The following is a 21,271-nucleotide window of genomic DNA, read 5'->3' on the forward strand; positions in this document are numbered from 1 at the left end:
TTAGCCCAAACGAAGCATGAGTTTGTGTTGTGCACCCGTTGTAAACGGAGCTGAACAAAAGCTCCAACTATTAATGTATTCTGATCCATAACATTTGTGTAAAAAAACTAATTAAATTGGAACTAAACAGTGTGATGTTGATGTGTGGATTAGAGCAAGAAGCAAATCTGGAGATGGTCACGGTCTATAAATACAGACTGGCAGCAAAGACGATGTCTCTCTTGATCTTCGTTATTCCTGCAGAGAGAAATAAAACAAGAAAATTAATCTGTAACCAGATCATATACCAGTGGTGTCATACTTTTAAAGGTCAACGGCTTCAAATATTGTAAAAAGCAGTTTGCAATGATGAGAAACAAGCATGCTTAAAAAGGTTAACCTGTCTTTAGGTCAGGCAGTGCATCGAGGTTTCAAGATAAAATATCTTACACTAAAACTTCTACTGAAGCTGCAAACCTTTTAGCTTTGAAACGACAATATAAGAGCTATACTTTTATTTGTTGTTTATATTAGTCAAAAAGGGGGAAACGGGGAGTTAACTAGTTTTATGAACTGATCATTTCTTTGAAGTTCAGTAATATGAAGTAAGACATGCATCTAATCTAAAACAGTCCTGATTTTGCAACAAGAACTTGGAGCTTTGTGAATAAATTTCAGTCTAAAGCGTTAATTATTGTAGCTAACCTTCTGCAAACTTGTTCTCCAGCTCAGTGTTACCGATGGCTTTGGCTGCGGAGCACATCTGTCGCAGCACTTCCTCCAGACGGCGCATGCAGCGGATAATGCTTCCTAAATAAAACATACATAATGGAGCATCTGCATTAATATGGACAAAATAAGGACACTTCTAAAAGGAACTGGAAAGCTACGAGCGTTTCTCAATTGTGTTTCTGTTGCCAGAGCACACGCAAGCTCAACAAAATCCTCCCTCAAGTTTCCCAACTCAAGATTCCTTTCCTGCTTTTTGTAACCTCCAATATTTAACAGATGAACTCACTGCTGGCACAGAAACTATGGGGAGAATGCTGGAACTGGGAATCCAGCCACAAGTAATAAATCTAATTCAAAATCAGCCCTGAACTGCCTCAAATGCTGCGGAAAACTCCCCAACAGTCAGAAAAGAAGACAAACATGATAAAGTAGTTTTAACATTCTGAACGCACCCTCGAAGACGTCCGTCATTTTGCAGATTTGAGCAAACGTGGCCCCGTTAGCCCAGGCGTAGATCACGTCCATCAGGTGGGGCTTGAACTGGCTCAGATAAGAGTCTTCATCCACCTCCAGCTTGGCGTCTGCAGACACTTTGGCAATGCGCTTGGCACACTCCTAAACCCGACATTCAACGTTAACCGTGTTCACGTCAACCTGGTAGAAAACAGCTTGTGCTTCGTGTCTCACCTGCATCTGTCTGAGGGGAGCAGCCAGTTGTTCCGTTAGCTTCGGCATCTCGTTGGCCTGCAGGGTGAAACGACTTTTTAACCTCCGGGGAGTCAAATGCACTCGTACAGAAATGATGTGAAAAGTGTGTGTAAAGGTTGCTGATGTTTTTTCTGCTGATGATGGAAGTGGAAATGGGGGAGCAGTTGCAAATTTTACACTTCTGTACCGGTTAAGAGTTGAACAGTTTTTGTGCATCAGTGCTGCTTCCATTACAGCTGCAACCAGTTTCACATCTTGTGGCGTTAAATGTCAGACGAGAGATATTCATGCAATCATCTAACGAAACAAACGATAGACATTAAAAAAATACTTTTGATCAGGCATTCGGTTTCCGCTTTAGCAACAGTCTCACACAAGATAAGCAAAAGATATTCACTATTATTTAAAATTGCCAAATTAAAGCAAAACAGAAAAACGAGTCCTGATTTTTTTGCATTCTGTATTTTTTAAACATCCTGAATTATGTCCGACTAAAAGAGAAGTTTCTCCTCGTTGTATCCAACAGCAGCTGAGTCTGTGTTAAAACTGTGTCCACTTTGTAGTCGTACAGAAACAGACCATGTCATTTTGAAGCACACCAGCACCTTACTGCTATTTGTAGCTTTCTTTAGAAGCTGGGTGTTCTAGTGATCTGTTAAAATAGAAAGAACGCCAAGAAGCAGCTGTCTGTCCAAAACAAGGCCTCAGTCAGGATAGTAAACAGATTTCTAAAAAATAACCTTAAAACTACAAAGGAACAAAAATTTGAATTTCAAAACAGTAAAATAAAACTTCCTTGTTTGTGTTTTTTACTGAGACTGACACAATGACAGTTACAAAAAACTGTTATCTAAATGAAATACAACAAATCACTGTTAATACTTGGGAATACCTGCAAATTAACACTCAGATAAATAATTAAATATATAACAATAAATAAATGAATGAGACCTGTCACTCTTCACAAACTTACAGACTGGTTCAACAAAACAGAGAAACGATGAGATGGACAACGCTCAGAGCAGAATGTTGTTCTTTTAAGAAGACGGAGGCAACGTGGAGGCAGGGAAGAGTTCTGCTTCGTTTGTCGTTTCAAACAACAGACTTCATTAGACAAGACAAACACACCAAGTTCAGCTTTCTGTTTTGGTTGCAAAGCAGGGAACCGAGCCAAGAATGCAACTCCGTGGGAATGGGAATCAGATGTTAAGGTCAGTGTTCGGGGAGGTTTGCTCAGAGAATGAGATGAATTGTGTGTTTGCTCCTACGTTCTCCTGGAAGACGAAGCAGGACAAGAGGGCGGTGGCTTGTTCAGCCGTCAGGTCGTTGAAGAGGCCGTTGAACACCATCTCTGTCAGCAGGAGCTCGTCACCACTGCAAAAACACCACACACAGAACTACACTGTAAAAAACAGGATCTAAAACGGACCGTTCAGTTTAGACAATGGTTGTGAGGAAACACTGCAAACCAGTAAACGCACACGCCTTGCTTTAGAAACTTGTCCCACTAACAAATCAACTTATCAGACTGATAGAAAAGTGTTACCAAACTAAGTCATAATAAACGTTAAAAACTACCAAGCAACCCCAAATGACGTGCATGCGTGTTCCTCCCAACCTGCTGATTTCACAGGCGACCCGCCCTTTCATCTCGATGACGTCAGAAAGACTGGCAAAGCCGAGTCTTCGGAGAACTCTCTTCCGGCATTTCAGCTCATCCATCTGCAGGACGGTTCGAGCTTTCTTCAGGTCTCGTTTGGCCGTTCGAACATCTGCCGCGATCTAAAGAGCACAAGCGCACATCTTCAGTGATACGAGTGAGCAAAGGGTTCGCACATCGCTCATTAACGTCTGTCAGAACTAGCAGCTGTTTTGTGCACGAGATGAGCTCAAACAGTGCAGTTACTGTCACAGTGATTAACAGGAGTGTGGCTGAAAGTTACAGCAGATGCTTTATCTTGTAGAGAAACTCCGTCACTCACTTCACTCCATTTCTCACAGATGCAAAACACAACTCTGACAAATACGCCCACAAATGTCACCAGCAAGGTTAATTCCTCCAGAAATAAATAAAAAAACACTTATTTTAACCCCATTGTTTGCTCATAATCTTAGCAGCTATAAAAAAGGAAACATCTTTAGTCGTTAATGGTCAGATTTAATGTTTTATATTTAAAAATGTGCATGTGGTCTGTGATGGACTTGTGTCCTGCTCAGGGTGTACTCGCCACCTTTTTATTAATCATGACACCATCACTCCATAGTGGTGTGGTAGAAACACCACTTTATGATTTCCTCTAGTCCTCTTAGCAGTTGGGGAAGAGGGCTTAATTTGAGAAGATGTTTTTTCAAACAAGCTCACAAACTAAATTAGTTCAGTCCCTCTATCAGATTCTCTTTAGCCGTTTGTGCAGATCATTATCCACTTATGCGCACAGGAGGACTCGCTGTTGCAGTTCTTCAAAATTTTACAAGATTAACACCTAAAAACAATTATTTGTTTGCTCGACATTATAGCAAAGGTGAGTAGGTCTGTCACGATAAATTTTGCTGGGCGATTGTCTCAGAAATTATTGCGATAAACGATAATATTGTTTGAAATTTGACAATAATTAGTAATTGTCAAATTTAAGAAGAAATGTTGGTTAATTTGTTTTGTCTGTAGAACTTTTTTGACCACTGGGTGGCAGTATAGGATTGTTTGAACCGAAGGATGGATAGTGAGGGAGCGACCAGCGTCTCTTTAAGAAAAGGAGGGAGGGAGGCCCCTTGACGTGACATGGGCTGTCTCGTCTTGTTTTTCGGTTCTCAAAATGGCGGACGCTCGGTGTGCCTCTAGCGGCTGCAAACGGTAATGTTTACTCTGGTTCATGTCAGTACATGACAGTATGTGAACATTTAAAGTATCAGTCAAAAATAGCATCATGGATATGGAGGAGGGGAGAAATACTGTTATTTCCGGACTATATGCCGCTACGTTTTTCACACACTTTGAACACCGCGGCTTATACAATTCTGCGGCTAATTTATGGATTTTTTTTTTTTTTGACGGGCTAACGAGCTTCATGTCACCAAAACATTTAGCTCCGTCACACCCAGGCACTCGCATAGCTGCCCAATACACATCTCTCTTGGGGAGTAGTTTACCAGCCGTGTTACATGCACTGTTCATAAAAAAAACATTTACTGTATTTGTGTTACCAGTACGTATTTAATTAAAATAATTTTTTTTTTTTAAATCTTTCTGTGTAAATATCTCATGTTACAACGTGAACACCCGCTGCTTATAGACAAGTGTGGCCTCTTTATGTAAAATTTTAATTTTCTTTTTAAATTTAGCGGGTGTGTCTTATATTCAGGTGCACTCGATAGTACAGAAATTACAGTATATAAGTCACTTTGGCGTGCAAGTCACAGGACTGGCAAATCTATGATAAAAACCTGCTACTTGTATACGGGAAAATACAGTAAAGGTGATCCAAGCCCAGACCAATGAGGGCAACATTTAAAAGTAGAGCAACTAAAAGTTAAAATATGAAACAGTGTCAGTGAGAGGACATGGTGTTTAAGTATTACTTGTCTGGAGGGAGACAGAACATCTGCATTACGCACTATGAATAGTTTATTTACTCGCAGGATGAGAAAGCGCGACATTTGTGTGACCTATGACGTAAGATGTAGAAATAATATGGTTTCTTCCCGTGTTTGTACGAGTTTATATAAAGCTGAACACAAGAGGAAAATCGAAGGTTATCTAGACTTATCTAATGAGCAGTATTATAGCAGTACATGCTATAAATAATTAAAATCCAACATTTCAGTAACAACAATATCCATCTATTGTTTAATCACTGCTTTGTACGATGGACTAACATTTATTGAAACTTCCTGAAGTTTGACATTTAACTCGTGTGCACATAATTCAAACAAGCAGTTTCTCACCAGAGCTTTCTTCTCACAGAGAGAATAGACAGACTCCAAATTGGGGTCACTGTGGAGGGAGTGGGTGTACATCCGGTGCTCGAAGGCCTCCACTTTCTGAATCACTTTCTTCAGCGCCGGGTCTTTGATGCCCATGTCATCGATGGGGTCGAGTAAAGGAACACCATCTGGGAAACGTTTCTGCACCTCCTAAAGGCAAAACGAACGGAGGCAGATTAAAATGGTTTTGACAGAAATTTCAGTTATAGCTTTCCTTCAATCAGCACGACTGCCATGTGTACCTGAATGGATTTGAGCATGAGCTGTCTGTTGTCGAACGGTCTCAGGTCTTTAGGGATATAAAGACGAACAGAGCTGATTGAAGTTAAGAGGTGGAGCATCACTGGAACCACCTGGAAAAAAAACAGTGACTGTTAAATGTATTTGTAGCATAAAGTTGTGCATTTTTGCCCAGTTTCACCAACCTGCATTTCTCCAGTCTCCCCTGAAGCTGCAGGTCTGGCAGCTTCTGTTGCTGCATCTTTTACACTTTCCTTACTACAGTGAAGCAAAACCTCCACCACATACAGAGGCTCCGAGTCCATGCTGGTCTAAAAAGACAAAGAAAAATTAAACAATTAGTCATAGAAGCTGCCTTAAAAAATAAATAAATGTAGGTAATACTGCCTTACTTTTACGTTAGTCTTCTTGCAAAAGTTTACAACGACTCCCCAGCCAAAGTCAACATCCTCATTTTTCACCTGTGGCGTCAAAATGAAGCGTTGAGATTACAATTAAATGTAAAAATTCTTGATCACTGCTAGGCCTGCCGAGATAAACAATAAAATCAATTAATCGCAGAAATTACCGACCTCATTTTCATTTATCGGCTGTATCGTTTCTTCGTGTCTCTCTCTCTCTGAAGACACTGACCCCCTCCCTTTCTCTTTAAAATCCATTTGAACCATACAAACATCGCGTATTTTGGATCGTTAAAAGCAGCTAAGCTACGAGCTAAGCTAACAGGCCGACATCAGGAAAAAACCTGTCTTGTCGAAGCTCCAAAATTCAAGGTTGAAACCTGTGTCTTTGTCTAAAAAGTTGTTTATCTCTGCAAAAAGAAGCTGAGATCTTGTTTACTGATTTTTTATTAAAAGCTTTGAGTGAAAAATGATATGCTAAAGAACTCAAACTACACCGAGTGTCTGCCATTTTGAGACCCAAATAAAGGAAGGAGAGACAGCCCATGTCACATCAAGGGGTCTCCCTCCCATTTTTCTTAAAGAGATACGCCACTCGCTCCCTCACTATCCATCCTTAAGTTCAAACAGTCTTATACTGCCATCCAGTGGTCAAAAAAAGTCACTACACACAAAACAAATTACACATTTCTTCTTAAATTTGACAATAATTACCAATTATTGTCAAATTTCAAACAATATTATCGTTTATCACAATAATTTCTGAGCCAATTAATCGCCCAGCAGAATTGGTTATCGTGACAGGCCTAATAACTTCTAGACTGTGAGTAAATTAAGCTGTACCTTGACAAGTCGCCCAGGCTGCAGGAACGGCAGGCAGTACTTGGGTTTGTGGATGAACTCCTGGATTTCTTTACCCAGTTTGGCCAGCTGCTGCCTGATCTTAAAGTAAGTGACCACACTCTCTTCATTAGGAATTTCAATAGTGTGGTACTGCTCCTCCAATTTCTTAATTTCTGTACAAAAAGGATCAGAATTCTGATTCAATTTCCATCTATTACTGCAACTTTGAATTATTTACTTGAGTGGTATTGGTTTACCTGTTACCATCTAATCTAATTGTGACTGGAATGTGTAAAAGGAACATATGAAACATACTTACTCTCAACGACACCAGGCAGAGCCCTGTAGTGTTGGAACTGGTAAAACGACTTCTCAAGCATGTATTCTGGGTTGATCTCTTCCACACGCAGCAGGTTGAGCACCATGTTGTAGGTCAGGTGGAAGGCACTGTTTAACGGGTCTGCTGAGCCCTGCATGGCACAGCAACAACAAAAACGTGCACTCCTTTAGTATAAATTTAATTTACTACAAGATAGTGTTGCCACGTTAAATGATCTCATGGAAAATCTTCGCTGATAACAGGAAAGGTAAAAAAAAATAGGTTTAACCAATGGAAAATGGGTCAATTTGTGCAAATCAGAGGTTAAAATCAAAAAGGTTTTATGATGGAACTGAACTGTACCTTCAGTAGCTGTTTCCCCACAGCTGGACTCATCTTCTCATCCACCATGAAAATAACGATTCCCCTATCATCCATTCCTCTCCTCCCAGCACGGCCAGACATCTGGATGTATTCACCTGACGTAATCTAGACAAATAAGAAAACGATGCAGAGAAAATCTGCCTTTTTACTTGCAGAATAAAATGCATTTGTTGTCTGCTATTCCACAAAATGCAGATTAACGAATATGGACCGTGCAACTTCTTTCTGCCACCCGTCTGATAAATCCTAATTGTTTAATGGTCTGGTTGACAGGAGGATCTGTTTTGTGGTGAAACTCTAAAATCTTTATTTTAGAAATGTCAGCATAGGATCATAATTTCAAAATTGTGGCTCATGAGGAGTGCGTTTTGAAGCGAGTGCCTGCGTGGAGCTTTGGCTCCATCAGAGGCACCAGATGTTCCTGATGAACTTCTTGGAAGGCAGTGTCTCTCATTCTCTTCAAACTTTAATGTGTGTGTGCGGAACAGCAGCTTCACACACGGCCCCCAGCTCTTATAAACAATACGTGGCTGTTTATGTGGCAAAGCAAGCAGGAGTGTCTGAAGACCTTATAAAGGCTTCAGAGCAACACACCGAGTATCAACTCTACACTAAACACACACCAGAACAGCTTTAAAGAGACGGGACAGTTTATAAGGAGCTGCTGACCCTCAGACTTGAAGATATACACGGTTCACTTTCTTTCCGAGTGTTTAACTTTCCCCAAACGCTTTGAATACATTTAGGTAGTTTCACTCCATCCTCCTGCTTTTGGAAGGCTTCATTATCAATTATGTGAAATGACACAATGTAATGTATATTAGAGAAACAGCTCAGGTAAATCTATCTTCAATAGGTGGTAGGGAAGTGGGACTAGGTAAGTCTTCTTACAAAGCGGTGACTCTTGCCATCAAATTTGCGTGCGCTGGTGAAGAGCACAGTCCGAGCCGGCATGTTAATTCCCATGGCAAATGTCTCTGTAGCAAACAAGGCCTGGGAAGAAAATAAAGGCATGGACACAATTTCAGCTCAACGTGACATTTACAAGAATTAGTTTTCTTGAGTATTCTTTTTAACAATATTTATACAGTTACAAACAAAAACACTGTGTGCTGATCTGAGTCCTGACTAGTGGTTTGTTGCTTCATAATTTTGATTCATCAAACATGTTAAAAAATAATAGTTACAATAGGTTTACCGTGTCGTCCAGTTAACAGTCTTAGTGTTTAAAAACTATGTGGAGTTTTAATAAAAGTCCTTTAGTAGCTGCCTGACTTGCATCTGGACCAGTTTAAGTCGTGCAATTTTTTAAAGGTGTGTTTGAAATGAGCAGCTGGGAAAGATTAGGATTATCTGTCAAATTGTGTGCAACGCTAATTAGATTACCAACTATATTACAGATGTCCTGATGATGCGCAGTAATTCAGGTAGATATCCCAGGACATCCTTGTAAAAGAGATTAATCTCAATGGATTTCTTCCAGGTTAAATAAAAGGTAAAAAAAAAAAAAGAAAGATAAATCTAAGAAAGTTGAGTCAGGTCCTCTGGTCGGGTTCTTCTTTGTTGAACAACTAGTTGTGGCTGTCACCAGCAAACTGGTTGAAGGTGCTGATTATAAGACTGAGTTTGCTGCAGCTCCTCAGACTAAAGAAGTCATTTGGATAAAAGACTAAACGTTTTTTAACAAACACAAATCAGTCCAGGGTACCTGACTCAACTTTGTTAGATACACCAAAGATTGTTCAGAAATATTTACAGAATATTATACCGGTAAATTGCCTATACCTAAATAAACAATCTTACACTGCCTGGCCAAAAAAAAAAAAAAAACAGTTGCCACCAAAAAAAAGGTCACGCGCTAATATTTTGTTGGACCACCTTTAGCTTTGATCACAGCATGCATTCACTGTGACGTTTCAATAAATTCTACAATGTCACAAGATCCATTTCCATCCAGTGTTGCATTAATTTATCTTGTATTGATGACCAGGCACTAGACATGATGGGTGCATCACTTCACCTGCCTCTCTTCTTACCCTGATGCACACATCACTCTGGAACAGAGTGAATCTGGACTCATCAGACCACATGACCTTCTTCCATTGCTCCAGGGTCCAATCTTTATGCTCTCTAACAAACTGAAGCCTTTTTTGTCCAGTTAGCCTCACTGATTAGTGGTTTTCTTAAGGCTGCACAGCTGTTCAGTCCCAATCTCTCAAGTTCTCTTCACATTGTGTGTGTGGAAATGCTCTTACTTTCATTATTGAACATAGCCCTGAGAGCTACTGTTGTTTTTTCTTCGATTTGATTTCACCAAAGTGATCACCGATCATGATCATTCAGGATTTTTTTAAGGCCTCATTTCTTCCTCTAAGACTATGGGTCCCCACTATCCTTCCGGTTTTTAATAATGCGTTGGATAGTTCTTAACCCAATTTTAGTAGATTCTGCAATCTCCTTAACTGTTTTCTCTGCTTGATGCCAACGATTTGACCCTTTCTCAAAGTGAGAAGCAACTCATTGCGCCAGTCGGGGTTAAAGAACTTGTTGCCAGCTGAAAGATAATCACTCATGCAGTAATTATCCAATAGGAGGCTCGTACCCATTTGCTTAGTTAAATCCAGGAGGCAACTTTTTAAAAAATTTTTATAATGTAATTTAAATGTCCAGTTACGATCCTGCAGAGTGGAATATTACTTCACTCCTCGGTGTGTTTACAGGAGGGTTTCCTCTAAGATGGCAGTACCTTAAGCAAGCCCTCAGAGAAAAGAATCTCTATGGTTTCTTTCAGGATGGGTAGGAGGCCTCCATGATGGATTCCTATCCCTCTCTTCAACAGTGGCAGCACATGCTCGACCTGTGGGACACCAGAGGATCATTACTGGTAATTTGTTAAATTAATGACAGTTTAAATCTAACAGCTTGAATCAAAGGATTACAGCGATTAAAACCAGATATGGAAACAACCCTGGCCATGGAAAAGGGTGTAACGTCATTAATTTATTCATCACACATGCTGTATTAATCGACTCACCAACAGAACATGAACGTGACATGCTTTCTAACGATAACTCAAAGGAGCAGCTTCAAGTGGAGCTCAGAGTGATACATTTTCAAACAAGTTGTTAACTCTTCTCTTTGAGCAAATAAAGGACAAACTCGTGTGGTTTCTTTTCACGTGTACACGGTGTCAAATGTTAAGTTCAAATACTGGATGGATGTTATAAAAGTATTTGAAGGAAATGTGTGATGGACCTGTCCTGCTTACCTGAGGCAGTTTTTTGTCCTCATCTGAAAGACAATCCACTGCGTTGCTGAACACTTCTTCCACGAGACGCTTCTCATCATCTGGAACAAACAATGCATTTCTTAACGTCTGCTCAAACAGATGTCCAAATAACACTAAGGCCTTCTTACACCATCAATTAGTAGTTTAACTAATCTGTTGTTAATATGGACAGTCGGAAGGAGGTGGACTTTCCTGAAGGGAAACTTTGTCCAAAACATCAATGATCTTCATCTCATGCCTATCGTTTTAATCAAGATTAAAGTCTTTTTTTTAATCTACAAGAACTACTATGTTTATTTAACAGCAAGTCAAATGACTCGAAAACTAAGCAATTAAAAAAATAAAATAAAAACGCTTAGAAAGTAACAGCTTACAGTAAAGTTTGGTTCCAGTATTTAAGAAGGGAAGATCATGCAGACATATTAAAAAAATGTAAATAATGCACACAAAAAGGAGGAGAGGGGTTAGGAGTTGATCAGTAAAAATAAACCAGAGGATCTACGTGGCTCGACCACCTCATTGTAACCCACTTACACTCAAAACATGAACTGGGTAAACACTGTGGCTTCACCAGTTTGTTGAAAAAAATAATAAAAGCCCTTCTATGTCTGACAGCTAAGTTAAGTTTCCATCATTTAAGGCATTTATCTTAGCATAATTTGTTATGTAATAGTAATTTGAGTCTGTGTTTAAATAACTCAAAGAACAAGAAATTAACAAGTTTTTACTTTTCAACTAATTCAAGTCGAAGTTTATTTTTGCACAATGCCGTTTGCTAATTTTACATGAAACTCAGCTTAAATTGGAAAATCAGTTAGTGAAAATGATAAATTCATAGGCAGCGATTTCCCATTTGTTGTTTGGGATATTGATAAACTTTCAGCTTTCACAGAATAAAAGTCTTGGTTGTTGGAAGAGCTCAGCATTAAAACATACCTCATTTAGAATGATGTCACAGACCAGGAAGAAACAAATCAAGATGACGAAGGAAAAACGTTCCACAATATCAACTTGTATGGATGTTTTATTTCACGGCAAAAGGTCTGAAGCAGGTGGATGTGAGCCAAGCTTCCTCTAAAGCTGGATGCTTTCCACACAGAATTACTCTTCATGAAGAAACTCCTTTATTTGTCCAAACGTGTGGCACAAAAAGACATATTTATAACACTCCCTCAGTGGAGAGGTTTCCATCAGCTCACTCTGCCAACAACTTAGTGTTTTGCTGAGGGGTTCCGGTTTTCTAATTTCAACTCCCACAAGTAATTTGTCACAAAAATGTGTTTATTATGACATTAGGTTTGAAAGAAATGTATTCATCATATAGAGGACTGGTCAAAATTATAACTCCAGTAGAGGAACTGAATACGAGTTATTCTGACATCCAAAGATGATTAATTTTACTTGAGACAGTAGTATCATACAAGCTTGACTTAATGCATCTGTTTCATCTTTTAAAACTAATAGCTATCTTAGAAATAAAACAATATTATTTACAAGGTTAACAAAGATGAGAGTTATAAATTCCAAACTAAATCTCTGTAAATGCACGTACCGCTATTGAAGTCCAGTTTGGCCACCTGCAGAGCGTACGCCTCACATTCCTTCTTACTGAAGCTGAATATGATGACTGGCTGGAAGTTCCTCTCCATAATCATCTTCACTATCTTAAATACACTTGATGGACCTTGAGAGGGGACACAAAAATACATTGTTCAAGACAAAAATGTAATTTAAAAGCATTTTTGCCCCTTAAGTTAAACTTTGCTTGTATACCTCTTGTGCCTCCTTTCCGTCCTCGATCCCACTTGCCGCCTCTACTGCTGGCCCCAGACTCCCCAGCATCTCTCAGCACCTGCATGGCTGTGTTGAAATTGTCTTCTCTGAAGTCCCCCTGAAAAAAAAAAGTGTGCAAGCATGTGGAAATTTTGATAACAATGCAACTGCTCCATATGATGTATCCACAAGGGAAGGAAACAATCTTGACCCAATAAAACCACAAAATTAAAGTTCGATCACAGGATTATTGGTGTAAACGTACAGTCTGGCTCCAAATCATTTATTAAAAAAGTGGCATATTTACATTCTCATCAACCACCAGATGGAGTCCATCTCCCCCTGCTGGAAAGATGTAATGCTGCAGCGGAGTGGGGCGGTATTCTGTGTAAACCACATGGCAAGGCTGCAGGAAAATTAGACCAATGCTTGAATAACAAATGCACAAATAAAATCTAAACAAAAAAAGTTTAGTCTGATTATTATAAATATCTAGATAATTGACGCCTTCTTAAATGCATATACAAGTAAAATGGCATACCTGCTTATGTAAATGGCAGATCCACTCCGCAAACTGTCGAGCATTGGGAATGGTAGCAGAGAGGAAAACGTAGTGCACATTGTCAGGAAGAAGAATGATGGTCTCTTCCCAAACCACGCCACGCTCTGACATACACATAAGAAGTAAACGTTGTCGTCAGTGGCCCACATAAAATAACATTTATATTCTATCAGATGTGGTTTAACTTTGTACACAGTTCAAAATTGCCTTTCATTCTGTCATTCTTTGTCTGACAAAACTGGATTTAAAAATACAAAACTCCAATTTCTGCTTCCAGAAATCAACAGAAACGGCACAGAAAAGTAAAAAAAATAAAAATAAAACAGCCTAAGAGTACAACCTGAACAGTAAGCGTCCTGAAACAGCTACTTTGCTAAATTATGCACAGAAAATCATAGTAAATCTTTCAACCTTTATTAGTTTTTAAAAAAGGGACATAAGAAAACATTTTAGGCCTTGAGTAACCTCAGAGTTTATGAAGTTACTAAAAATAAAAGTCACTTTGCTTTGGGACTCCTGGGTTTGAAAATGTGTCACTCAGGTTCAAATATCAATTCAGATTTAAATGACAAGAACACGAGCAACTTTTTAAGCTTAAAGTACTACAGTCAAGTCTGTTTGTGTGTCTCATTTGTACTTTTCCTTAAAATCAAGAGATTCACTGCTTTTTAGAAATTCACCCCCCCACCCCTTTTTTTTTTTTTACTTCTTGCTTTGGTATTGATACGAACCAGTAAATAAATGGAGCTACATTGACAAAATCAGATAAGACGCGTTAAAATGAGCTGATTAAAAGCTTCTATTTTTAGCATCTATCCATAAACTTCAAAAGAACATTCAGAAGCAAACACAGAAGAATTGACCAACAGTAAAGTTTAGTATTTAAAAAACTGACATGTGATGAACAAACTGTGCCAGACTGTGACTGTGTATTAACTGGTCCAGCTGACTTACATTATTTATTTTTGCATCTTCTGGGTTAAGATTTAATGACTTGAACCAGTTTTAAACTGGTAAGATTGTATGTAGATGTCTTGTTACCAATGAACTGTGGCTGAACTGGACTAATGCTGACTGCACCACGAAACAAAGTGATGTGCCATCAACATGGCATGTCATTAACATTTACACTCCAGTAAGAGCACTCCGGTCTACCAACCAGTTCCTCTTAGATGTCCCCAGATCCAAACTGAAATCCAGAGGTGATCGGGCTTTTGCGGTTGCTGCTCCAAAACTGTGGAACAGTTTACCTGAGAATTTAAAGACCGCTCAGACTGTTGAGACTTTTAAATCTTTGCTCAAGACTCATCTGTATTCCTTGGCATTTTATCCACACAGAGTCTGAGAACAAGTTGAGCTGATTTTATTGTTGTTATGTGTTGTTTTTATTGTCAACTTATGTTTTTGAGTGGCACTAGATGCATTTTTACTCTTTTTTTTAATTTTTTAATCTGTCTTAACTGTAAAGCACTTTGGTCAGCTTTTGTTGTTTTTTATGTGCTATATAAATAAATTGACATTGACATCAACATTCAGTTTTAAGTAACAGATTGTTAAATACCCATGTAAGTTTCTTTTACAACCTATGATCATCAAAAGAATCCAAATGTAGTAGGAAAGTACAACGATAGAAGCTTTTGTTTGATCATTTTCTGAGGGCTGTTCAAGGCTCAAACTACAATGAATAGAAGTTATTTAATGCAATGTCACGTCTTCGTTCTGTACATACCTGCATCTCTCATATAATGGATCTCATCAAAAACGACCCACGCCACTTCTCGCATGATCTCAGAGCCTCGATACAACATGCTCCTCAAAATCTGGAAGGAAAAAAGTTCCCCATTTTCAATCCAGCTTTGCGATGGACATACAACACACAACTTTCTGTGAAGGATCTACAACTAAAGGAAAACCCATTAGGTGGGTGGTCATAATGTTTGAACTTACTGGTGTTTCTGATAATATTTGTATGAACAAAACTAGTTCCCACCTCTGTTGTCATGACGAGGCAGGAGGCAGTAGGGTTGATGGTGACGTCACCGGTCATCAGCCCCACATCCTGGAACTCTTCGTACATCTCTCTGTACTTCTGGTTGGACAGGGCCTTGATTGGGCTGGTGAAGATGACTCTCTGCTTCTCTCTGAGAGCCAGTGCTATGGCATATCTGGGAAAAAAAAGAGCAAAACAGGTCAGACCTGTTGGTTATACACAAGAAACAAGTTTAAAATAAATAAGAAAGCAACCAATCAAAAGAAATGTTGCTTTACCTAGATATTGGTAATGCTACAAGCCAAGACTTCTTTCCCCTCCAATAAAAAGTAATTTATCTTCATCTTTGAAACTCAACTTAATATATTTAATAAAATGACATCAGAATTATTCTTCTTTCAGCTGCTCCGTTCTTCAGGGGTCGTCACAGTGAACTAAGTCGCACGAAGACTTGGCAATTATTTTTACACCGGATGTCCTTCCTGACGCAACCACAGACCACCGAGCCACAGCCCTGTGTGTGGAGCAGAGAGCTGCTATCTAGGGTGCCCGGGGGATGATGATGGGGGTTAAGGGCTTTGCTCAAGGGCCCAGAGTGGGACGAATGAGGGTGGAGACAGGTGTGCATGCTTCATCAATCCCACCCACATTTTGATGTCGTCGGTACCGGGAGTTGAACCAGCAGCGATCTTCCGATCACAGGCCCACCTTCTCTAACCTCTGCACCACCACTCCCTCCCAATAAAATGACATCAGGATAAAGGGATTTAAAAAGTGCATAAAGTCACTTTATAGTTCCGCATGAACTGATTAATGTTGACATGAATAATGAAACAGAAGCATATTTATTAATTCCAAGTATTTAAGAGTAAACCTCAGAGTTCAGCTCTAATGACGCTTTGCCACTGTCTTAACTCTCGTCTGTTACCGGCCCACACTGCACCATTTAAAGGCCTGACCACTGCTGGAACCCACCCCCACTCAGCCCATCTTGTTTGTGGTTCTAAGCGGACTGCTTTGAGAGCCTGAATTTGACGTAAGCAGACAGCAGCTGTTGAGTGGCCAGCGGAGCTATATCACTGGACGGCCCACATGCAAAACAGAAACATCTGAACCTCCATTTCCTCAGATTGTATTGACAGATGGCGTGACAAGAAATGAGTCCATTTACAGAGATATCGGAGATGACAGCACAGCATGGTTACACCCAAACTTAGAAACAGTCAGGGGTAAGCAAATAGAAGTCTGATTATTGGGCGATTAAAAGTCACAAAGGGCAGAGTGGCTCAAACACAAAGCGCTGTTACGATACCACCTACTTTAAATTGACAATCTCACCTACGGAGTGGGGAAACAAGTCACGGTGGCAAATCACCTACACCTGACAAGAACGGACAAAACGAGCAGAGTGGAGTCGCACTTATCAATAGCAAAGCGGCTTAAGATACTTGGTTGTCAGGTCTCTCTTGTAAATGAGTCCTGAAGGCTCAATGGGATTTACCTGTCTAAATAAAGGTTGAATGAATGTTATGAGCCTTCTGTATGAAAACCCTGTCAAAAATTAAATCAGTGCACAAAAAACTGTACTTGTTGCTTATAATTTAATTTGGAGAGAAAAAATGGATGTTTATGTTGTTGTAAAAAAAAAAAACAATAAATCTGTGTCTTTTTCCTGTTTCTGTTATTAGAAAAACTGAATCAAAAATGTACTATTCATAGAGAAAAATAAACCAGACGAGCTGGGCAGAATTAAACCGTGCTAAAATACAGCAAGTACAATATCAAGACCTGAAGTGATTGGCTAAAGAGTACTGCATTTATCAAGGATACTTACTCAGCGCACACAGTTTTGCCTGCAGACGTGTGTGCAGACACAAGCACAGACTGGTTGTTGTCGATGCACAAAATGGCCTCACGCTGAAAGGGATCAAGTATAAACGGATATTCCTGCAGGACAAACCACACCATCTAATTACCGCTCTATAAAAAATAAAGTGCATGCAATATAATGCTCCATGTAGCAGCTCAACTTTAACTAGTTTAATGACAAGCTCCCATACTGCATTTGATAACGGTTATTGCAAAAATTATAAACAAATAAGTAATAAGTACATGCAACCTAATCAGCATAGTTGCATAAACCAGATGTGCAAGAGGGTTTAAATTTACGGTGTGTTGTACCTTAGCTGCTTTCCCAACTCTTGGTTTCAGTGGTTTATACTCGTCTTCTGCAGGAAGAGCGACCTGTTGATGAAAAACAGCTTTTTTTTTTTTTTTTTTTTTACATTTAAACCTTTACATTACAAATAAATAATTTTTTTAAATAAATTAGTTATTCGTTATGTTTAATTTACCTCATGTGAGCATCCTTCCACAGTTTCAACTGGCTCCACTTTCACTTGGGGCATAAATTCAGCAAGACTGGAAGAAGAACAAACAAAAAATAAATTCAGCCAGGTGCATCTTAAATAAAAAAAATTACAGGCCACTAATTTTTCATTCACATTTCTGTTCTTAAAGGAACATGGAACAGATTCTTTATCAATTATTGACATCCAGCTATAAATCAACAATTTTTTTATATTGAATATACAAATCATCTAAACACTGAAAACATTTGTGTTAAGCTATCTACAAATCACAACTCAAAATATGTAGAAAGTAAAACACACTAATTTTTAAACGTTTAAAAAATAAAAACGTTTTAAACAATTTATTCTAAAGAGACTAATCAGTGCTTTATCACATTAATACACTGATGGGACACACATCAGAGGTAATGAGGGGTTCAGTGTCTTGCCCAGGGACACTTCGGCATGTGACTGCTGGTGGATTCGAACCCCCAACTCTTGCACTGGAGGACGACTGCTCTAACCACTCAGCCACAGCCGCCCTCTGTCATGAGTTTAATGTGATGTGAAATCATTTTACCCTATTAAAATGCTTTATCATTTAAATTTGTAGTTATAACAAAGCCTGAAACTCGAAAGATTTAGATCACGTCTTCCCAAATATGATAGACAAGTCTATCACACTTTTCAACAGACAAGATCTAAGGTACATTTTCAACTAATAGTTAATTTAGTATGAATGTGCTACAAATGTAAATAAATTAAGCAACTCAACAAAAAAGCTGGGCAGCACGGTAGCACAACTGGTAGAGATGCTGCTTCTCAGCGAGTAGGTTACCCTGGTTCAAATCCTGGTCCAGGGACCTTTGTGAGTGCAGTTTGCATGTTCTCTCCGTGCATGCGTGGGTTTTCTCCTGGTACACCGGTTTCCTCCCACAGACCAAAAGCATGCAAGACTGATTGGTAACTTTAAATTGTCCCGAGGTGTGAGTGAGTGGACGGTTGTTTGTCTCCATGTGTCCCTGTGATGGACTGGAGACCTATCCAGAGTGTACCCCGCCTCTCGCACAGTGATTGCTGGACATGGGCACCAGTGACCCCCATGATCCAAAAATGAAATAGCGGGTAAAAGATAAAGGATGGATGGAAGATAAATGCTGGCCCCATTACATAACAGTAAAAAGGGTTTGAAAATAGTCACATATCATGTGTACACAATAAAGAAAATATTTATTTCTTGATTATTCCCTCTGGCTGGTTCTTCCAAGTCAATGTAAACAATACATAATTATAATCAAGCAAAAACTGTCACAGCTAAAATGTACGTAAATAGGTGTATAAAAGGGTAAAACAGAAGTAATGAACTGGCATGTGTTGCTGTTTTTATTCTAGTCAGGTACAATGAAGCTGCCTTTTACTTTAAGTCATTAGCCGTCTCCTGTCGAGGTCTCTTCCCAAACACCACGTCCTCTCCTCCGTCACAGTCTGCCTCCCTCTTGATCCGAGGAGATGGACCTGCATCTTTGTCACTACCGACTTTACCTGCAGCTTTCCTAGAAACACGCAAAACACAAGACAAATCGTCAGCAAAACCGAGTTTTACACTTTAAAAAACAGCAATAAAGCGTCATTTTAACAACGGTCAAATTTAGCTAAAGTTGAACAAAGCTCCAAACTTGATATAATCTACACAAATAAACACTTTTTTTTTCAACGGTAAACTAAAACAGTTGAGTTAGCCAACTAGCTGCACGAGCCCACATGATGTGGCAAAGTTCACGCGATACAGACCAAACGAAGCGGCTTAACTTCACACACAACACTTAGTTTTATTAAAGCAACACACCCTGTTTCTGTGGAGATGCTCCCGGGAATCTTTTTGCTGGCAGAACCTTGCTGTTCATCGTCAAACACGCTGAACAATCCGTCATCGAACGGGTCCGCCATGTTGGTTGGTGAAAATTTCCCACAATGCAGCGCGAGATTGCCTCCACAGTTCCGCTACGGTAGCCGAGTGGTCCATAAAACACATGCAGCACACGTCTGAGTGTTTTTCTATTTGGTCTGTCTTTCCCTCAATCGAACACCTCGGTGATGCTTTTAAGCCGCATTTTCGAGTCAACAAGCCGCAGGCGGGCAGGTGGAATTTGACCTGATGGGTGGGAAAAAGAAGAAATCGGCGCCTCAAGTTGCCCCGGCAGCAGCGGACAGCTGTGGTTCTGCTGCTGCGGGGACCGGTGCGGTGGAGAATCCGAAGAAACACGCAGCCAGCAGCAAAGCGAGCAAACCAGCCAAAGAGAGCAAATCTAAAGGTGCTGTCGCTGATTTACTTCAGTTTATTAAAGACTCGTGTATATTGTCACCAGTGTTTAAAGTCTGTAAGGGAGTTCATTTATTAGCTTTCTGAACACTGCCAAATCATTATGGTGCTTCCTTGGTGTCAAATAAAATTTATATATTCTCTGTACTATGTGATTTATCTCTCTCTCTCTATATATATAATATATTCTGTTTTTGTCCTTCAGCTCCAAAGACTTACAGTCTTGCTGGAACAGCCCAGGTGGACACAGGTGGAGCTTCAGACAAGTCGATTCTTAAAGTAAGTCTTGTATGTCTAGGTATTTAGAGACCTTTATGGGTTTAATAATTTAAAATGCATGTGATCTAACACAGGTGTCCATCCAAGCTGATCTGGAGAAAAAGATCATCAAGCTGATCAATGACTTCCAACAGGAGAACGGGGACAAAGGGCCCATATCTGGCAGACTTACGAGCAAGAAACTGCTGGTAAAAACAAGACCCTCAACCTTATCATCTGAACACCTGTACATTACCTGAATCAATTAAAGGCCTAGCCTTTCTTGTGAAAATTCATATCTCCTGCTGCCTTTTATGCCAGAGTTTTCCCACTAAGATCGTTAGTTGAAAAGAGGCAGAGCTGTTTTTGTTTTGGTGAAACCTTGAAATGACATTAAGCTCGATCTCATGTGACATTGTGAAATCTTATGAGATGTGTTAGCACTAAAAATATGATTTGGGGAGAACACTCAGCAACTGTCGCACCAAATATAGCTCAATATCTGTAATAACGTCAGTTATAGCCATTTTTGTGTGGCCTAATTTTGATAAGCTTTAGTGGCCAACTTGAAGTGAGGTGACTTCAAAAGTTAATCGGTTGTAGATGTTCAACCGTTTATTACTTTCTGAGAGTTTCATTGAAATGCATTCATAATTGTTTTCTTGCATGCTTGCAGGATCTGTACACAGCTCTGCAGAAGTTTAAGTTTAAGCGAGAGCACATCGAAGAGGCGATGAAGAGCATGGTCCTGTATGGAGGAGATCTTCACTCTGCTCTCGACTGGCTCTGTCTTAACCTTAAAGATGGTAATGCACATTCATTAAAACAAATATGCGGGGGAAAAAAAATCTTAAAGCTGATATTTGTGTGTGTTTATTATGTTTTAACAGAAGAGCTACCAGATGGTTTCAGCCAGCAGCTGCAGGAGGAAAACCAGAAGAGTCGGCCCAAATTCCAGCCTCCTCAACAGAAACCTGCAGCTCAGAGCCCCAAAGAGTCCAACGCCTGCAAAGAGACACCCAAGGTTTGTGTGTTTACTTGTGCCTACAGTATACATGTTCGGTGACAGAGCCTTTGAGTGTGTGTGTGGTGTTTGTCAGGTCACAGAGAAGGACGAAGCTGCAAACATGAAGGACTGGAT

The 21,271-nt window shown here is 39.6% G+C and overlaps 2 protein-coding genes across 2 annotated transcripts in view; one reads left to right on the forward strand and one right to left on the reverse strand.

Moving 5' to 3' along the window:
• Nucleotides 1–21,271, forward strand: part of dhx29 (DEAH (Asp-Glu-Ala-His) box polypeptide 29) — a 155,018-nt gene that overhangs the window by 119,144 nt on the left and 14,603 nt on the right. The window lies entirely within an intron of this gene.
• Nucleotides 21–19,521, reverse strand: mtrex (Mtr4 exosome RNA helicase). Its single transcript, XM_037692346.1, has 27 exons — nucleotides 19,399–19,521; nucleotides 18,971–19,105; nucleotides 17,556–17,622; nucleotides 17,383–17,445; nucleotides 17,036–17,148; nucleotides 15,202–15,376; nucleotides 14,941–15,031; nucleotides 13,191–13,315; nucleotides 12,957–13,055; nucleotides 12,650–12,767; nucleotides 12,429–12,560; nucleotides 10,856–10,935; nucleotides 10,334–10,444; nucleotides 8,479–8,580; nucleotides 7,567–7,692; nucleotides 7,204–7,354; nucleotides 6,885–7,057; nucleotides 6,033–6,101; nucleotides 5,826–5,951; nucleotides 5,643–5,753; nucleotides 5,362–5,550; nucleotides 3,038–3,201; nucleotides 2,688–2,793; nucleotides 1,399–1,455; nucleotides 1,164–1,326; nucleotides 685–789; nucleotides 21–237 (listed from the first exon to the last, which is right to left on the reverse strand). The coding sequence occupies exons 1-27, from the start codon at nucleotides 19,497–19,499 to the stop codon at nucleotides 185–187; spliced, it is 3,105 nt and encodes a 1,034-aa protein (XP_037548274.1). The 5' UTR covers nucleotides 19,500–19,521; the 3' UTR covers nucleotides 21–184.

Source organism: Nematolebias whitei, chromosome 18 (assembly GCF_014905685.2).
Source record: "Nematolebias whitei isolate Nwh7 chromosome 18, NemWhi1, whole genome shotgun sequence".
Lineage (NCBI taxonomy): Eukaryota > Metazoa > Chordata > Actinopteri > Cyprinodontiformes > Rivulidae > Nematolebias > Nematolebias whitei.

Coding starts and splice junctions, on each gene's coding strand:
- mtrex (XM_037692346.1), bottom strand. CDS start 19,499: ATGGCGGACCCGTTCGATGACGGATTGTTCAGCGTGTTTGACGATGAA. Junction 17,446..17,555: donor TGGAAGGATGCTCACATGAG/GTAAATTAAACA, acceptor TTTCATCAACAG/GTCGCTCTTCCTGCAGAAGA. Junction 7,693..8,478: donor ATGGCAAGAGTCACCGCTTT/GTAAGAAGACTT, acceptor TTATTTGTCTAG/ATTACGTCAGGTGAATACAT.